Source organism: Phaethon lepturus, unplaced genomic scaffold (genome assembly GCF_000687285.1).
Source record: "Phaethon lepturus isolate BGI_N335 unplaced genomic scaffold, ASM68728v1 scaffold33132, whole genome shotgun sequence".
NCBI classification, from domain to species: Eukaryota; Metazoa; Chordata; class Aves; order Phaethontiformes; family Phaethontidae; genus Phaethon; species Phaethon lepturus.
Window position 1 is genome coordinate 2225 of NW_010524654.1, and position 17935 is coordinate 20159.

Genomic DNA, 17935 nt, shown 5'->3' on the forward strand with positions numbered 1-17935 from the left:
GGCTTGATGCTGTGACCACTTCCGGGAGCCTGTTCCAGTGACCAACGAGCCTCCCAGTGAAGAACCTTTTCCTAATGTCCCGTCCGAGCTTGCCCTGACACAGCTTCATTTCCTTTCCTCATGTCTTATTGCAGACCACCAGAGAGAGGAGACTCAGGAGTGGCGTTCCCCTCCTGACTGGCCCATCAACCAGGGTGCCCTTGTTGCCAGCTTTGGAGCTGTTTGCTGTACTGAGCCACATGGCTGGCCCGGCCCAGCCCAGCTGTTGTGATCTTAACCCCACTGATTCTGGAACTTGGTGTAATCGTTGCTGGGTTCAGGCTTTTCTGCTGGGTGGTTCTGAATGAAGAGTTCCTTTCATCATCTGGATTAGCTGTTGATGAGTGCAAAAAGGCAGACTTAAATGACAGCAGCAATATTGGGATAGGCAGCTAGACCACTGTGGTGAAACCTTGTGCTTTCAGTTCACACTCAAGTAACATAAAGACTGCTACTGAAACTTCCTGCAGAAGAGAAACACCAAAGATGATATCAAAATGTGCCTGTACTGGCACATTGGGCTTGGTCAAATCTAAAACGGGGACAGCCTGAATGCCTCCTGTCTCACGTGTCTGTGCTGTGAATTTACTATTTTGGTGCAGTCATGGGAAAGAAGTAGATGAGACTTACTGAACTGTGGCACTGTTCTAGAGTTTTTTACCTCCTGGGCAAATGCAAGCCATTAGGATACTAGTTGTCACCCTCTATTGGTGTGGGAAAAGCTGTCTGGGTCAGATGTCTGCCCCAGGAGTCGGTTATTCCCAAGAACCCTTGTTCTGGGTTCTGGCCGTGCACATGGATAAACCTCTTTCCTGATCCTCTCTTGTAGTCTGACAATATGGAAGGAAATTCCGGTAAGATACTAGTCATCTCACTTCCTGCAAGTCTTAACTTGGGTGGCCAGAGGCATCTGTGATTATGGAGGAAAATCCAAACTGAATTTCTGTTCTGAAAAGCTCAGATCTCTTGGACCTTCAGTAGTATTGAAATATCTCAGTGGCTATAGCTTTGGAGGAAACTTTTAATGCAGGAGCAATAAGTGTGAGCTGCTTATTGACTTGGATATGTAGTGATTTTTATTTCAAAAGCAGAATGTAAATTTCTGGACCTGGACAATGTTTGTCCTCAATGCAACACTAAGGGTCTGACTTGCTAACCTGTCCTGAAGCCGGTGACTTTGCTAGAGACAAGGTAATACCAGGTGGACACAGAATTCACAGATAAAGTGATACTAAGAGTAGAACATATCTTTGTGCTTTTCTTAAAGCACATGCTAGGGTTGAGGGCATGAGTTATGCATGTCACGGCTCCTGTGTTCCTTTAAGTCAGTTTGTAGCAATAATGCTTGCTTAACCTTACAGTGAAAGAGCTGTAAAGTAATGCAATGAAGTCTCTCTTGTGCTATTTTAAACTTGGAAGTTCAGTCTGAAAATTTTTCAAATGGGTCTGTGAGTTATATGAAATGCTACCAGGTTAGACCTGTAAGAAAAGTTAAAAAAAAAAAAAAAAAAAAATTCTGTTTTCTGTTGGTTGTATGGGGGAAGGTGTCACATATATATGTGACAGAAAAACAGTCTGATTTTTGGGTGGGTCTGCCTTGGGTTAAAAAAAAGAAGTAATAGGCTGCAAAAAAAGATGGGCTATTTGAAGTGGGTTATTTTTGAGATGCAGTTATTTAAGTTGGCTAAGTGCCAAGCCAGAGATTTTAATAAAGGTGGGGTTTTTTTCCTCAAAGTCCTGTTTCTTCACATCTGAACCTGCAGGAAGCATCCTCTTCTCCTCTAGCAGAGGAGACCTAGAGGCTGTAAAAGTGTGCTGGGAAGCTGAAGCACAAATGAAGAATGACCTCAAAAGTACTCAGTTTCAGCTTGGTCCACAAATTGGCAAATCTAAAAAATATTGTTTTGGCCTAACTTATGTTTTTTTGAGCATCCGATTTCTTTCCTTAATTAAATACTCTGATTGTTTCATGAGCAACAAAGGAAATGAGCCCTTTTTGATACGGCTTGGTGGCCTATTTGACTACAGTAATAAACTGAGCTGCTTCCTGCTGTGGGACTTCTTGTAGAGGAGGGCCTGAATGAGTCAGATGAGGGGCTGGCGAGTGCTTGCTGCCCCGTGCAGCTGCCTCTCCCTGCATAGCATCACTGAGTCGCTTAAATTTGCAATAGCCTCCAGACTTCTATTTGTGAGCCAGGATAGTGGCTGATGGGCACAAAGCCTTTTGTGGGCGAGGACAAGAGATGGACAACAGAGATGAAGTTTCGCATATTTGGCTTCTTTAGAGGTTGGGGTGAGGAAAATCACAGCTCCTTCCAGCTTCCAGACTGCCTGTTGGAAGCATTTGCCTGTGTCCCAGGCTGTGAAGTCTGGAGGGGCATGGGGAGGTTTGTTTATTTGGAGTGTAGAGGTCCATCTTAAATTCCTGATTGCTCCTGAATGCCTTATGTCAGTTTTAAGGGAGAATCCACGCTGCGGGTAGGGAAGGAAAGGTTGTGTGGTGAGGTGGAAGCGAGTGCATGCTGCAGCAGCAGCCCTATGAATTCCCTATGAAGCAGCACCCTGTACTTCTTGGCATTTCTGTCTCCAGCTGCCATTTGAGCTTGCTGGGGTTGTGTGAGCCATTGTGGTTTCATCCTCTGGAAGAGAAACTGTGGCCTATGAGATGGTGACACTGGCTGAAGGAGGCTTTAGGGAATTTTGAGTCAAATCATTTGACATCTTTATTAGATTAAAAAAGCTGGAGAAAGTGTTTATTTTGGGAATATGTTTTATTAGCATGACCTGTTGTCTTTCTTGCGCTTCTGTCTTGATATTAGTGAGATTATTATCTCACTGACTATTTTTAAGAATATTTCAGAATCCCTGTTAATGACACAAATAGAAGCTGCCTTTAAACATTAGTTGTTTAGAATTACCCAACTTCCATGTCACTGCTGTTACCTTTATGAGGCAAAACTAGAATCTTGCCTGAGATCTTGCAGCTCCCCACTTTCTGTCCCCCCACTCCAAGATTTCTGTGTGACAATTTAATTTACTTTTCAGGAAAACGAGATCAAGTTGCTAACTGCAGAAATTGAGCATCTGAAGAACTTTGGATGCTTGGGAGTCTCCCCAAGTTTGGAAGGATTGCGAGACGAAAACGCAAAACTTAAGTATCGGTTAAATTTCCTTCGAAAGGTAAGGGAATAAAGAATTAATTCTGTAGCATGTGTTTTTGTTCTCATTAAAACAAGTTAAATAAATGATGTCAGTTTGTTACAGCTAGTGGTGCGTGACAGCGTGGTCACTCTGCATTCAGACACCTTAACTGTTGGTGGCAAATCAGACATTTCTTGATTCCTTAAACATAAGCCAACTTTATGGAAAATTTCAGCAGGTTAATAAGCCCACACCATAAAGTCTTGGCTGGTCATATAATGGGCAGCCCAACTGAGGTCTCTACCTCTGTCAGGATCACTGACAAAGGTGTGAGAAGTAATGCAGCCCTGCATTCAGGGGGAGTGTTTGTGCTGGGGGTTCAAAGGGAGAAGCAGCTCTTGAATCATACGATTTTTATGTTGTATATGTTGATCCTGTGCCTAGAGGTGTCAGCCAAATCTGTCAGCCATGCTTTGCCTGGCAGCCAAGGAAAAAAGTGGGATGTAACGGCTCCTCAGATGCTGTGAGTAGCCTTCTGGATTTTGTTTTTTCAGAGTCTCCAAGAGGAAAGAAGTAAAACAGCAAAAAGCATGATTAACATAAACAGCTGTCTTCAGGAGATCTTTGGAGCTGCTATTCAAGCTGCCTACCCAGATTTAGAAAACCCTCCACTAGTGGTGACGCCAAGTCAGCAGCCCAAATTTGGGGATTACCAGTGTAACAGTGCCATGGGCATAACACAGGTAAATCTGAACGATCTTACAAAGAGGAAAATAAAATGGGGATGTTGTCTCTTGGAAGCTAAGTGATAAGACAGCACAGTGAAAGTTGCAATATTGGACCTGTGTCAGGCTTGTTGCAGGCCTCTGGGCTCAGAATTCAGTGAGTATCTAACTGTTTTAGGGGAAACATTAGCCTTGACAGAGTAGACCTTTAAGCCTCTGTTTAGATGACTGGTATGAGAGAGTGACATGTGTGTCACTCTCGGTTCATGAGATCTAAATCAAATCAGGATTTAAGTGCTGCATTGATTTACTAATGATGTGCAATTAACTACCAATTAGTGAGCTATATGTTTGGAACTAATATCAGCGAAACAACAAATCACAATTCTGGACACTTACAAAATGTCGATAAATGCCTACAAATCTCCCCATACACATTTGCACAGAGTTATGTGCACACATCCCCCCTTCTCACAGGCCGGGTGGGTTACAAACACGCTCTCCATCTCTGGGAGCACAGGTTCCTCTCATTGCACACATCTCCTGTTGGTGTGGGTACTGCAGCTTCCTACCGCCCGCTAACGCACATGGCAGTGAGAAGGGGCCCAGACACTCCCCTGCATGCCCAGGTGGGGCGGGGGTCCCTGCGTGCTGCATCCTGAAGTGCCCTCTGCAAGCTCCGGTGCAGGCCACTCGTGGCACCTGATGGCACGGGTCATTGTCGCGCCTGAGCAGAGGCTGTGGTGCATGTGAAGCATCTCACAGTGTCCAACCAGGCATAGGCTACCGCTCAGGCACCGTCCTTCACGCTTCTCTAGCTGACTCCTTTTTTTCAAAAGTCTCTTGTTAATTCCCTGGTTACAGCTGATCGTTGTTGTATTTAAGCATTTTCAGTTTTGTGACAAACGCTCTTTCAGACGGATTTGAGCACACTATTCCGCATGCTTTTTGTGCTCTTGTTCCTATCTTGCTGGATGTTGTTATCCAGGCATTTGCAGAGGGGAGGCTGTGTGGGCATCCCCACATCTATGGTTGGTGGCATCTGTATTTTCTTTTAAATGAGCAAAAGGCAGGAAATGGGGAGGGTTTGTTATGGTGTTCTAATCTTGGAGGTTTTCAGGCAACTGTAAGAATGGTTCCACTTTACAGAACACTTGTTAAGTGTGTGCAAAGGAAGGAGCGCGGTTTTTTTAACCTAGCTAGTACAACAATTACTTTGAAAATTATGGCATTGCTGCTTTCTGGAAGATACTTGGCCAAAGAGGACCCTAACAGAGTAAGAGACACTTCAGGAGATGCTCAGTGGGCTGGGACTGTGCTGAAGTAAAACTAGGAGGTGGCCGAGAAAGAAGATGGTGCATTCTAGATTAGGTGTGAAAGTGCCCAGACTTTCAGTGTATTGATGCCTTTGAGTGAATAGGTAGACTCTTTGTAATTACAGATCTTTTATTTTGCAATCTCAACAGAAGCAACTTTTTTTTTTAAGTGTTCTGTTGTCAATTCTCCTTTATAAATCTATTAGACTCTTAATCCTAACATCGAAGTTGCACTGACACGCATGGAATTCTGCTCTCCCAGGTTGTCAGCTGCAGCCCCTCTGTCTGTTGTCCGGCCACAGTGAGTTTGACTCCCAGGCAGCGTTGATACGTGCCAGCCAGCAGGCTCTTGGTCTGAAGTGCCAAGGCGGAAACAGCCCTCACAAATACGTGTCATCTTCCCGTGGTCTCGTTAGCATATTGTGACTGGGCTCCAGCCAGAGGAGCACCCTGGGTGACTGCACTGACACAGGCATTCAGAGTTCTGCCTTTTTTTGACCGCTGCTTTACCCCAATTAAGTCGCAGTTGGGATTCTTGAGCAGTCCTGGCTTCTCCGTTCAATGGTGTTTGCATTACTCAGTGTCTGAACTGTCCCCTTCAAGCCAGGGTTTCAAGTTCCAGATTGTCAGCTGTACTGGTGAATAAGCGTTCCTAGGACTGGTCTTGGCTATAGAGTTTGTTCCTTGGAAAGGCACGCCATATAAGCTGGACCTGAGCTTGGCAACACTCCGGCGTGCAGCACACTGAGAGCGTATGAGCGCAGCAGAGCCAGGGGATGCAGCGCAGTCATTTCCCTCTGAGAGCAGCAGGTTACGTACTTTCTGTCGGCCTAAGTTTTAGGGACTTGACTGGTTCCTTGCTCCCCGCGGTGTCCCCTGCGCAGAGCTGGAACACTGGTCACCCCCACTGCCAGAGGAGCAGGAAGCGCCCTGACTCAGGGGCAGCATTAGTACGTGCCAGGCAGCAACATCTCCCTGCAGTGCGCTGATGTGGAAACAGCCCTCACAAATGCATATTGTTTTCCTGGGAGCTCGTTAGCGTATTAATGCTTGGGATTTCAGCCAGGAGCTCTGCTTGCTCCTTAGAGTAATAGGAATATGGTGGCTGTTTCTGGAGTGATTCAGGTAACACGCCTGTAATCTGGTATAACATGCCCATAGTGTAGTTTTGCATTTATTATTTCTGTAGTTTGCACTTCGAATAGCATTAAAGGCGACAGAGGTTTTCTTTTCTTGCCCATCCTAAGCCTTTACTGTCTTGTAAGGATTCTGTTATGATCAACTGTATGACAGGTTAAAACGGAAGCTGAAACTTAAGTAGAAGTCACATTTTGCAGCAGACTCCAAGTTAGCAAATACAAGCAGCAGTGAGTGTAAATTCTGAGTTGACAGAGAGGTATGTGCTCTTTGTGGCCGTGATGGGAGTGAGGTGATAGATTATTTTCAAACACATCACAGTAAGTGTGGAAAATCATGTGCTCAGAAACAAACAGTTGTGGTGATTTTACACAGTGTGAATATGGTGTTTTGCAAGGGACAGGTTGGTCTAGCTCACAGGACACTCCTGAAAGGTGCTTTTGTAAGATTTGCAAAAAGCTATGTGAGAAGATGCTTTGAGAATGGACAGAGAAGTTGTGGAGTTGGACTAGACGATCTTTGAAGGTCCCTTGCAACCCAAACCATTCTGATGCTGTCATTGTATGTGAACTTGCATTGTGTTATCTGAGCTCCTCACAGTGGGCCATTTTATGTCTGGAAGAAAAAGGAGAGCTTCTTTACCAGCAGTTTTTCTGATGCTCTTTGAAGAAAATTGGGCAGTGTTAGGATTATCTTTGGTTGCTTGGTTTGTTGGGTTTTGTTTATTTATTCACTTACTTATTTAATAAGTTTGAGTCTAAGTTAGGGCTGAAGGCAGTTTGCTTTGGTTGCTTCTAATCATAAATGAGCAGACTTGCTCTGAAACCACACTCGGCATCTACTGTAGGCACAGTTCAAAACTTCAAATACGAATGCTGCCAGAGCTGAGGGTACCCGTGAGGCTGATGAACAGGATTTTGAAGCAATGTGAAGGACTGTGCCAGCTATGTTGATTTTAAACAGTTTGTCCCTTTTTACTAGTTTAGGGAAATACAAATTTGCCAAACCACTTAACAGGTTTTGAAAAATAGCCTGGAAGATTTTCTTCTGACGTAGGGACTACCCTCTGATTGCCTTAGCAGAAGGGAGTGAACGTGCTGGGTCTAGTTAGACTTCTTAGGAAGAGCTCATCTAACCTGTAAAATTTGCTAGAGATATTTTTCTTTGTCTGTGTCTCTGCATTATGAAGCTAAAGGATCATGAGGATCTTTCAGTGCTTTCTGTTTCACTCTGTAGAATGTTTTGGAGGATTGAATTTTACTTGATCTTCTTGTTTTGTTTCAGATACTGCTCAAAACCAAGGAACAGAAAGTTAGCCCAAGAGAAATCGCTGAGAAAATATCAAAAAATATTCCTGCCAACGAATGCATTGAGAAGGTTGAAATTGCCGGTCCTGGTAAGATAGTTTCATGTTACACACTTTGTATGTTTTAAAGCTGATAGGGCGATTTTATACTGGGTGGTGATCAGGGAAGCTGAGTTGAGTTCAACTATTTTGTGATTTAAAACTGCAGTTACAGGGTGAATTAGCTTCTTCTATCTCAGTGAGCATTGTAGCCCTCAGACTTGTGCAGCAGCAGAAAATCTTCCTCTGTATTAGAATTGGCAAGTGTAATCCCGAGCCCTTCAGCAACTTTTCCACTGATTCTTAATGGACCAGCTTTTCCCCTTCAAATATTGGTGATGGGCATCAGGCCACAGTCATGAAATCAGAGCAAAAATCAATACGCCCTTCTAGCAGTTGCTTGCACGGTGAGGAGGCCTTGTCCTCACAGCACTGAGATGCTGGAGTAGCATGGAGGTTATTAATTGCTGCATCTGTTTTGTCCCTGTGACCCAGGGAGAAATAAAAGAGCTCATACTCCTTATGGCTTCATCATAAACACAAAAATCACATGGCACAGCCCTTCAAGTGCTCGGGCAGAAGCTTGTTCATTAGCTCTGTGAAGCAGGAGAAGTAAAACGGTGTTGTCCCACAAGCATGGGTTATCCCAGGTGAAACTATATGTTTTAGGATATTAATTTAAAAAAAGGAGACAAAGCAGGATTTGATTTTGCATTCTGCAAACCCTTGCAAGATCATTTATTTTCTCATTCAAAAAAAGTTTTTATAAATTCACCTTTGAGTGACAGTGTGCAAAAAGAAGTTATGTTAGTGGACTAGCTTGCAGCATCTAACGCACACAGTAAAGGCTACAGCAGTGTGAAACAGACTCTTGTAATCTGGGAACAGAAATTGCTTTTTAGTGGCAGCTTTGTTGTCCTGTTGCTGAAAATGTTTTTTTGTTTTGTCAAGCTAACTTCATATGGTCTTGTCCTTGGTGCAAGGAAACGGAAATCCAAGGGGAAAGGAAAGAAAAAGTAGTTTGAGGCACTTCTGCAGCCACAGTACTCATTGCTGTTTTCTGTTCTAAAGGTTTTATCAATGTCCACTTGAGAAAGGATTTTGTGTCAAAGCAGCTGAGCGGTTTGTTGATGAATGGCGTTCAACCACCAGCTGTTGGCAAAAGGAAAAAGGTACGGCAGTAAGCGCATAGGCGTCCTGCTCCTATATAGATGAAATGTGCTGGACTGCAGGTAGCTTTGAAATTCCATCCTGAAGTGATTTGTTGAGCAGATGTCCCTGTCAGCTGGTTGTTACAGCAGAGTAAATGGGATGTGACGTAAGGACTGGGAGCTGTGGGTTAGGTTGTGTACCCAGTGTGGTCTCTGGTTGGCGAGAGACAGGGCTCCCTGGGGACAGCGTGTTGTGCCAGAGTCAGTCTGGGAGTGATCCCTGACCCTCTGCTGGGCAGTGCAGCTGAGCCTCAGGCTGGAAGCCTGCTCTGATGTCCCCTGACCCCCGCAACAAAACGCAGATTAAACACCTGTGGTGTGGTAATGACTGCTGCCTTTTATTCATTTTTCCCTTTGGTGCTGTGTCTAAGGTGGTGGTGGATTTTTCATCCCCTAACATTGCAAAGGAAATGCATGTTGGCCACCTGCGGTCTACTATCATTGGAGAAAGTATGTGCCGACTCTTCGAATTTGCAGGTTATGATGTTTTGAGGTGAGAGTTGATTTTTGGGTGTGATGGGCTTGTTTGGCTAAATTTACGCTATACCTGTCTCTATGCTTTTGGTCGTTGTTTATAAGCACATAACAAATAATCCTTTACATGTAGGAAAATACTAAGCTGAGCAAGTGTAGCAGGGTTAGGAATCAAGATGGGCAGCAGCTTCCTTGCAGTGAAATTGGGAGGGCTTGCCTGTTTTTGGTTTCTGACATTGTGTTTCTTCTTTTAGAATATGTATTTTTAAAATGCTTGTACTTTAAAGCGTGTATTTGAGAAATCATTCTTATTGTGCTCTTTGATTGCTTCAAGGTTAAACCATTTAGGAGATTGGGGCACGCAGTTTGGAATGCTCATTGCTCACCTCCAAGACAAATTTCCAGATTACTTAACTGTTTCTCCTCCCATTGGGGATCTCCAAGCTTTTTACAAGGTATTTGTAGCAAATAAATGTGATATTTATGTCAACATCTGAAAAGCAGATTGAGGAGCTTTACAAACAGAAACAAGAGTTGAATCACTGTTAATAGATTATTGCAATAACTTGCCACTGGGTAATGAATTGCAGTATCTGGTATTGAGTTGTCTGTATGGAGCATGATTAAAGGACTTTGTGAGCATGCTGCACCTCTGTCTTTTGAAACGAGTATGCTTGGAGAGCCTGTTAGGAATATTAGCTTGTGTCAGGGAAGAAAGTGGTGCTTTTTCATGTGGTGTGTTTTACTGTAGGAATCGAAGAGGAGATTTGACACAGAGGAGGAATTTAAGAAACGTGCCTACCAATGTGTGGTGCTGCTGCAGAGCAAAAACCCAGACTTCATTAAAGCATGGGAACTGATCTGTGACGTGTCACGGAAAGGTGACTTTGCCGGATTTGGAAACATGTCTCAGCAGTAGAACAGTGCGGCTTTCCTCACCTTTATGTCTGAGTCCATCCTCTAGTTTTATTTTGAAAATCACTGCCACACGGCTATGAAAAGCTTAAAGAAGAAAGCCAATACAACCAAAGTAGTGGCTGGCTGTGGAGGCTTTCAGCTAAATCTTTTGCCTCCTGAGTCCTAGTCTGATGGCTTGACCAGGAGATGGAAAATGCCTTTAGGGTCTTGCTGTGCCCACTGGTAAGAATATGCCACTAATTTCCACTGTGTGCATTTAATGGAAATACTTTGTTCTGTTTCCCTCCTAAAGAGTTCCAGAAAATCTACAACTGCTTGGACATCACACTTATAGAGAGAGGGGAGTCGTTCTACCATGAGATGATGAAAGACATTGTGAAAGAATTTGAAGATAAAGGTGAGGCTTTTGGTCACGGGAGGCAGAAATTCCAGAGCTGTCAGGATGAGCAAGGTAACTTCGTTCCTATTCAGCGAGTCTTAGGACTGATGTTTTTGAAGTTGCGTGTTCGCCACCCTTGCTCTTTTTCTCAGCCACCTTTCCTGAGTGGATCCTTTGTGGCTTTTCCACACAGAGGAGCATTAGCAGAACTGATTCTTACATGTTTCATTCCAGAAGGCTTGAATCTTTCTTGCTGACTCCAAAAGCAGTTTGTCTGTGATATTTGTAGGCAACAGCATGAGGTACTACTGGTATCTGTTGTATCCTTAGTAAATAGTTGAGGAGCGATATATGACAGACTTCTTGCCCTTAGTGTTGTGACTGTATGGGAACTTTGTCTGAGAAATCTCTGTGAAGACAGTGACATTTCTGGATCGTGTTGACTTTGGCAGAAAGCCAAAGGGAGCATAAAAAGTCTCTGGTTTTATGTGTTCCTGTCTGGATTTGGCAGTTCTTGAGTCTCACCATCTGAAGTGTTCTGACTGGTCTTATCTCTGAAAGACTTTGTGCTAAGTCCTCACTGCATCTCCGTAGAGTTCCTGTTGCCTTTAATGCCATACTTTGTGATGCTGCTTTTATGGCTGTAAAGGTGGATCTGATGCGAGAGACACGAGTTTCTAAATCCAATTAGGTTTCTTCTGGTAAATCCAGATCTGCACAGATCCACTTCCTTATGCATAATCTTGAGTTCTGGAAGTGCAGTCCAGAATGTCACTTGGCTGGGGAGGGAGTTCTTATTTAGGTTTTTTTCCATATATTTAATTATTTGAAAATGTGAGGGCACAGCCTTTTTTTCCTGGTAGCATCTGGGAAGGGAAGTGTTTCTGCCTGTTCTGGCCCACAAACCTCCCAACACAGAGTTTTCCATTGCTTTTCTAGGATTTGTCCAGGTTGATGATGGCCGGAAGATTGTGTTTGTCCCGGGTTTCCCTGTCCCGTTGACAATCATGAAATCGGACGGAGGTTACACATATGACACATCTGACTTAGCTGCTCTTAAACACAGGGTGTGCGAAGAGAAGGCCGATATCCTTATTTACGTTGTCGATAGCGGCCAGGTGAGTATGCCAACCTCTGCTGTCGCTGCTGGTACCGATCATCGGAAAGGGTGTTAAATGACAGATGCAACAGTAACATAGGTAGAACGCCATGGAGTTTTTGGTGCGGTTGGTATATTTACTCTTATCCTTATTGGTGTAATGGTGAATGTAGTTTGGTGGCTGGCAGTCTCCATGAAGAGCCCCTACAACCAGTTGAGGAGGGAGAGACCCAGTTACTGCTGGAAGTGGGTGAAGCCTAAATCTTGATAAATGAGTCTGGAATGAGATTTGTACCGCTTATACTTGGGTCTCTCCCTACTTCAGGGAAATGCAAGGTTGTCAGCACGGTATCTGAGCAGTGATGGGAATTTGCCAGTTGCTGCTTCTGTAAGCCAGGAAAATTCTTTGAAAGGTTGAACTTTCTGAAGTGGAATTTGTCTGTGGAACTAGAAACATTTTAAGTCTCATTGTGAAAGCAGCATTGTGAAGGAGATAAGATAAAAGTGGGATGAAAACTGTATGTGGAGGAGGAGATTGAGAACCAGGTGTTGGTATTTGTTCCTTGCAGTCAGTGCATTTACAAACAGTGTTTGCAGCTGGACAGATGATCGGCTGGTATGATCCCAAAGTAACCAGAGTGGCCCATGCTGCATTTGGAGTGGTGCTGGGAGAAGACAAGTAAGTCTTTGGATACAGTTTTTCCTCTGTATGTGCTCTTGAAGAGGTTGCTCTTGTTTGTTGGCAGTTATGTATGTGGTATGCTGAAAAAAAAAAAAAAACAGCACTGCATCCCATGCTGTTATTCGTAACTGTGTCATTTCACTGGATGTCATGTCCTTTGATCGACACAGTCCTTAGTGCTGTGGTTAGGTTCCCTCTTGGGCCTGGCTGCTGCTGCCTGGCATTTGGGGAGGGGCACTGGGAATGGCTCATGGAAGTGAGTGGAAGCTGATGTGAATACTGGGAGGTGGCAATGGTAAAGGCCTTGATTTCCATTATTTTCTACTTGCTTCATGGTAGATGAAATGGAAGTTGGGAGAAGAACCTCTTGTGTCCTGGTCTGCAAGCCAGGCCCTTGTGCTCCACAGTTGTTCTTGCGTCTTTATGAAGGTGCGGCTAAACCAGCGCGCTCTCATGGCCACGTGCCATTGCAGACTGGGTGGTTTTGCCGTATGCTTGCAACAAAATTACAGGTGACTTGCTGGGCTGGGCAGGGGTCTGGCATTGGCATTGTGTCCTGCCTGCTGTCTGGAACTGACACAGTTCTGACTGTTGGATTCCTCCTGGTCACCCTTTCAGGCCACCCCATGGGTGCTCTCTGAGTTTTGTAGCTGTCTGTGTGATGTCAGTTTCTTCCGCAGGGAGGAATTTGTGGGCATGTGCTTTTTCTATAAGCCATAAGGTGTGAGCAGTGGAAATCCCTGCAAGAAACTCTGATGCATGTCCTGGATCTGCCTGGGCACACATGGCTCCCTAGGCAGAGGGTGGAAGTGTTTTGCCTCTTAACACGGATGGTCATTTCGGCTGTGTGTTTTCAGGAAGAAGTTCAAAACTCGTTCAGGGGACACGGTGCGTCTTATAGATCTGCTGGAAGAAGGGCTGAAACGAGCTATGGACAAGCTGAAAGATAAGGAACGGGACAAGGTAGTTGTGATAAATTGCTTATCTTCCCTGAGAGCTTCACGGATTTGTCCACAGACTTCTGGTTCTGCATTCTGGATGTGATGCTGAGAACATGGACGCTGCCAAACCATGGAGATGCAGTGGGTTGTGTACACAATCAGTGTGATTATTTGATAGCAGTTGGGGCAAGTGCTGTCATGGTGAAAGAAGAGCATCCCTGAGTACATAGCAGTGAGAAGGTGAGAGCTGCAGGCAGCACGCTGGCCTCTGGCTGGAATTGCAGAGCTTTTTGAGGACGGGAGAGGAGAGCTGGGCCTGGCAGGATAGCTGGCCTTGCAGGTGCCTTCAGGTCTCCCTGGTGCGATGGCAACAGCTGTGACTCCCCCAGGGTGCAGGAGGTGGTGGCAGAATATAAAGTTGCAGCCTTGGCCTGCTGGGCTAGCAGTGACGTCTGGTGATGGATGGTTGGGGATCTGCAGCAGACTTTGGCTTCACCCTTTCCCTTGGAGGCTGGGGCTGAGTTTGCTGGAAACCCTTTGCTTAATGAGATTTCTGTTTGTCTTTGCATCATGATGGCCTGGAGAGAACTGGACAGTGTGGGACATGGAATGGAACAGAAGGACCAAACTTTGTCCAAGCACTGTGTGAGGCCATGGAATTTGGAAGTGCAGCTCCTTGGGTGCTGTGCAGCATAAAGGGTGAAAATGAAAGGTCCTTTTTTAAACAGGAACATGAGGAAGCACAGAAAAAAAACCACCTCGAAAATCTCCCAAGGGCTCATATGAGTCAGACACAAAGTGCTTTGCCATGCTGAGGGCACTGTTCCACCAGAGAGGGCTTTTATGAGTGTTTGGACTGTCCAAAATGCTCTATAAGGGTAGGAGGGCCACGTGTTTGTTATGTGCATATGCAGTTTGTAAGAAGCAGGAGCACGGTATGAGCATCAAACCTGTATGGCAGATAGTACGTCATGGGGCACAGAGCTCCTGTGGGCCTTCAGGAGTAGAGGGAGTCTGCCTAGTCTGCAGGGCTACAGTGCCATTTGATTGCAAGGGGGTGGATGTGGGATTGTCTGGTGCTTCAGGGTCGAAAGGTGGGTGTGAGCCTTTCACTGAGTACCACGTGGGTAAAATCCCCTCAGCAGCCTGGGCGCTCCTCATGAGCCGTGCTGAGTGGCCAGGGCTGCGTGTTGCGGTTTGTGATGCCAACGTAGCATTCTTCTTCTTGACTGTTACCTGTTTTGAAATTGCGGCAGGTCCTCACGGCAGACGAGCTGAAAGCTGCCCAGATGTCAGTCGCTTTTGGATGTATTAAATATGCAGATCTCTCCCACAACAGACTAAACGATTACGTGTTCTCCTTTGACAAGATGCTGGATGACCGAGGAAACACAGCTGCATATTTGCTGTATGCCTTCACACGGATCAGGTAGGTTGAGTGTGCCGGGAGTCACCTGGAGTTGGTCTCCAATGCTCTCTGCATCTTTATCGCAAAGGGAGGCGTGGGGAAAGAGGTGATGTAGTTGCATCAGTGCTGTCGGGGTAGCTGGTAAGAGAAGCCAGCTACGCTGGTATGTGCCATAGGCAAGATTTGTCATTGGAAATGGTGTCCTCTGCTATGTTAAACAGGGCTCGTCTGTGCGACACGCATCCCTGGACTTGTAGCTAGCAGGGAGGGAACCGGGAGAGTTTCTGGTAATTCCATTAGAGGATTTAGGTGATTGGAAAGGGGTGAGCCTGTGTTCCGGCAGCTGCTCACCTCAGCTGTCGCCATACCCCACGCAGTTTTTCTGGTACCTGCGCCCTGGTTTGCTTGGCAGCATCAGCTGTCCTTGCCGACGTGTGTGCCCGGAGCACATCCCTCCCCATTCCCCTGCAATGCCCTGTGGGATCGTGCCGAGGGCAGCGCCTCCCCGGGCGTTCCCAGTGCCGACTGCTCTCTTCTGGCCTGGTGACCCAGGACTGGGCAAGTGAGGAGATCAGTGGGTGGCCGGTGCTAGCCCTCAGACGGGCCAGGCATGTGACCCACTTCAAGCTGGCCTGGGGCAGACTGAGCAAGGGGACCCTCGCAAGCAGACCGTGTTTTGGATCATTTCAGGGCTATTGCTCGCCTGGCCAATATTGATGAGCAGATGCTGCGGAAGGCGGCCAGGGAGGAGGTGCTTATCCTTGACCACGAGAAGGAGTGGAAACTGGGCAAGTGCATCCTGAGGTTCCCTGAGATCCTGCAGAAGATCCTGGAGGACTTGTTATTGCACACGCTCTGTGATTACCTTTATGAGCTGGCCACCACCTTCACTGAGTTCTACGACAACTGCTACTGCGTTGAGAAGGACAGGCAGAGTGGTGAGTGTTGGCCTAGGGGTGCTGGGAAGGCCGTTGTCACACTACTTGCTGCTGCAGAACACGCGTTGTCCGTGTGGGAGGACTGAAGGTGGCTGGCACAGCCTGTGTCATCTGCCTGTGAAGCAGGAGGGCTGAGTAGAGCGTTGCGAGCAGCCAGGCACCAGAAAACACGAGGACTGGTCAGGCTGCCTGGCTTGGGGAGAGCGGGAGGCGCCAGGTTGTGGGTGGATGGGGTTCCTTTGGGGAAGGCGGCATTATGTTCTGAGCAGCTGCTCCAGCTCCTGTGTTGGTGTTTTGCAGGCCAGATCGTGAAGGTGAACATGTGGAGGCTGCTGCTGTGTGAAGCCACTGCCACCATCATGGCCAAAGGATTCGACATCCTGGGGATTAAGCCTGTGCAGAGGATGTAGCTGTTCCCTGTGGGGTGACAATAAAGGGACTAAACAACTGGAGGTGTCTGTGTCTGTTGGGGTGGGGTTGCGGTGAGGGAAGATGCTGTAGGGGAGCAGCACACCCTTAGGAGAGAAAGGAAGAGAGGAGAGAAAGGAAGAGAGGAGTGAAAGGCAAGGAGGAAGTAAGGGAAGAAGGAAAGAAAGGAGCGGGGGGCAGGGAGGGAGGAAGGAAATTAAGAAAGGGAGAGAACAGGAGCATGGCTTCAGAAGCCACAGGTACAGGGGCAGACAAGAGGGGCCGTGAGGACAGCTCAGAGCAATTCTCTGTGCAGGAGCCAAACCCTACAGGGCCGTAGGGCTGCTCTGCTGGCTGGGCCGCTCTGTTCTGGGCTGCTCTGCTTCAGTCTGCAGAGTTTAAAGACAGAATGCAGAACACCCAAGAGCACCTCCAGGAAACCCACCAACCACAGTACAGTCACCCAGAGCCAATCTTACTGTGATAACTCCCGCCATCCTCTTCGCCTTATTTGCCAGGTGTGAGCAGGTCACCCAGCTTTTGATGTCATCTCTGGCATCCCTCAGCAGAACACGGAGCTCTCAAGGGAGCCAAGCAGCCTCATCCCCGCCCAGCAGTGCGAGGCCCTGGTGCTCAGGATGCTTGCCTTGTGGAAATTGTTAGTGAGCTGATCAAGGCAACAGTCAGGGACCTGCAAAAAGAGATCGAACATCACATGCAAGGACTGAACTTGAACGTAACACACCAGGGAGGTGTGAAACAGCACGCACTTACCAGGGACAGTGGAGTGCAGGCTGTGGGGTATACCACCAAACACAGACATCCACATCGCTGCCCTGTGCAGCTGGCCTGTACCAGCCCTCAAAAAGGGGTGGCTTCCCAAGTGCCTCTCAGAGGACAGCAGTGCTGTGGGAGCAGCACCATTAGCTGCCAGCAATGCTGGTGCAGGCAGGCAGCAGTTCTACCTGGAGGAGCAGCAAGCCCAGGGGAGGAGCAGATCAATTAAGTATGTTCCCTCAGAGGACGACACGAGGGAAATGCCTTTCCCTGCAGCAGCAATGTTTTGAATCCCTACAGCGTTGGCAAACCTCTTTGCTGGGTGCACAACGATCTCAAGTAACCACAAGGTCAACTGCAAGACAGCGCCTAGCACCTCGCGTGCATGGGTCTGGCATTTACCCGAGCACACACCTGGGCAAACGTGTGCTCCCGCTGGCTGGCTGAACACCGCCCACAAGCAAAACCAGCCCTAGCTCTGGTGCCATGCTGGCAGCAGCGTGACAGCCATGCGTGCTGGAGGCTTCGCCAGCTGCCCGCAGCACGTGCTGTGCTGCCTGTCCATCTCCTGTGCACACGCAGGCACCCGTGCCGTGGCCGTGCCCTGCCTCCTCCCAAGGCTTGGCCGGGCGCAGGCAGGAGGCCAGGCCCTTCTGGAGCACCCACCATGCAGTCGGGGAGCGGCAGGGGCCGGCTGCTCTGGGGCGCTGTGTGCAGTACCATGGGGCAGGGTCTCCCTCCCACCGTACCTGAGCGAGAGGCAGGGCAGGCCCGGGAATGGCAGCGGTGACCAACCGAGCGTCCCAGTCACAGGTGCGTCCATCAGTGCCGAGGCCAAGCCAGGCAGGGTCCGGTTTGGTGGCGGTAACAGCGTCGGCCGCGGTCCAGCGATGTCCAGCAACGGCCACAGTGACCAGGCAGGGACAAGTGCCAGGGTCCGGGTCCAGAGCAGCGGGTGTGTGCCCAGGCACGGGCACGGCTGAGGCCGCCCCGCGGA

At 47.4% G+C, this 17935-nt stretch overlaps 1 protein-coding gene across 1 annotated transcript; it reads left to right on the forward strand.

Moving 5' to 3' along the window:
- Positions 1 to 3084: 3084 nt before the first annotated feature.
- On the forward strand, positions 3085 to 16203 carry RARS (arginyl-tRNA synthetase; the record flags this gene model as incomplete). Its single annotated transcript, XM_010282515.1, has 14 exons — positions 3085 to 3219; positions 3735 to 3923; positions 7643 to 7754; positions 8775 to 8875; positions 9286 to 9407; positions 9723 to 9843; positions 10140 to 10269; positions 10599 to 10703; positions 11625 to 11803; positions 12354 to 12463; positions 13324 to 13429; positions 14664 to 14836; positions 15506 to 15753; positions 16054 to 16203. Coding segments are annotated over 14 exons (1941 nt in total), but the record flags the coding sequence as incomplete, so codon positions are not given.
- Between the last annotated feature and the right edge of the window lie 1732 nt (positions 16204 to 17935).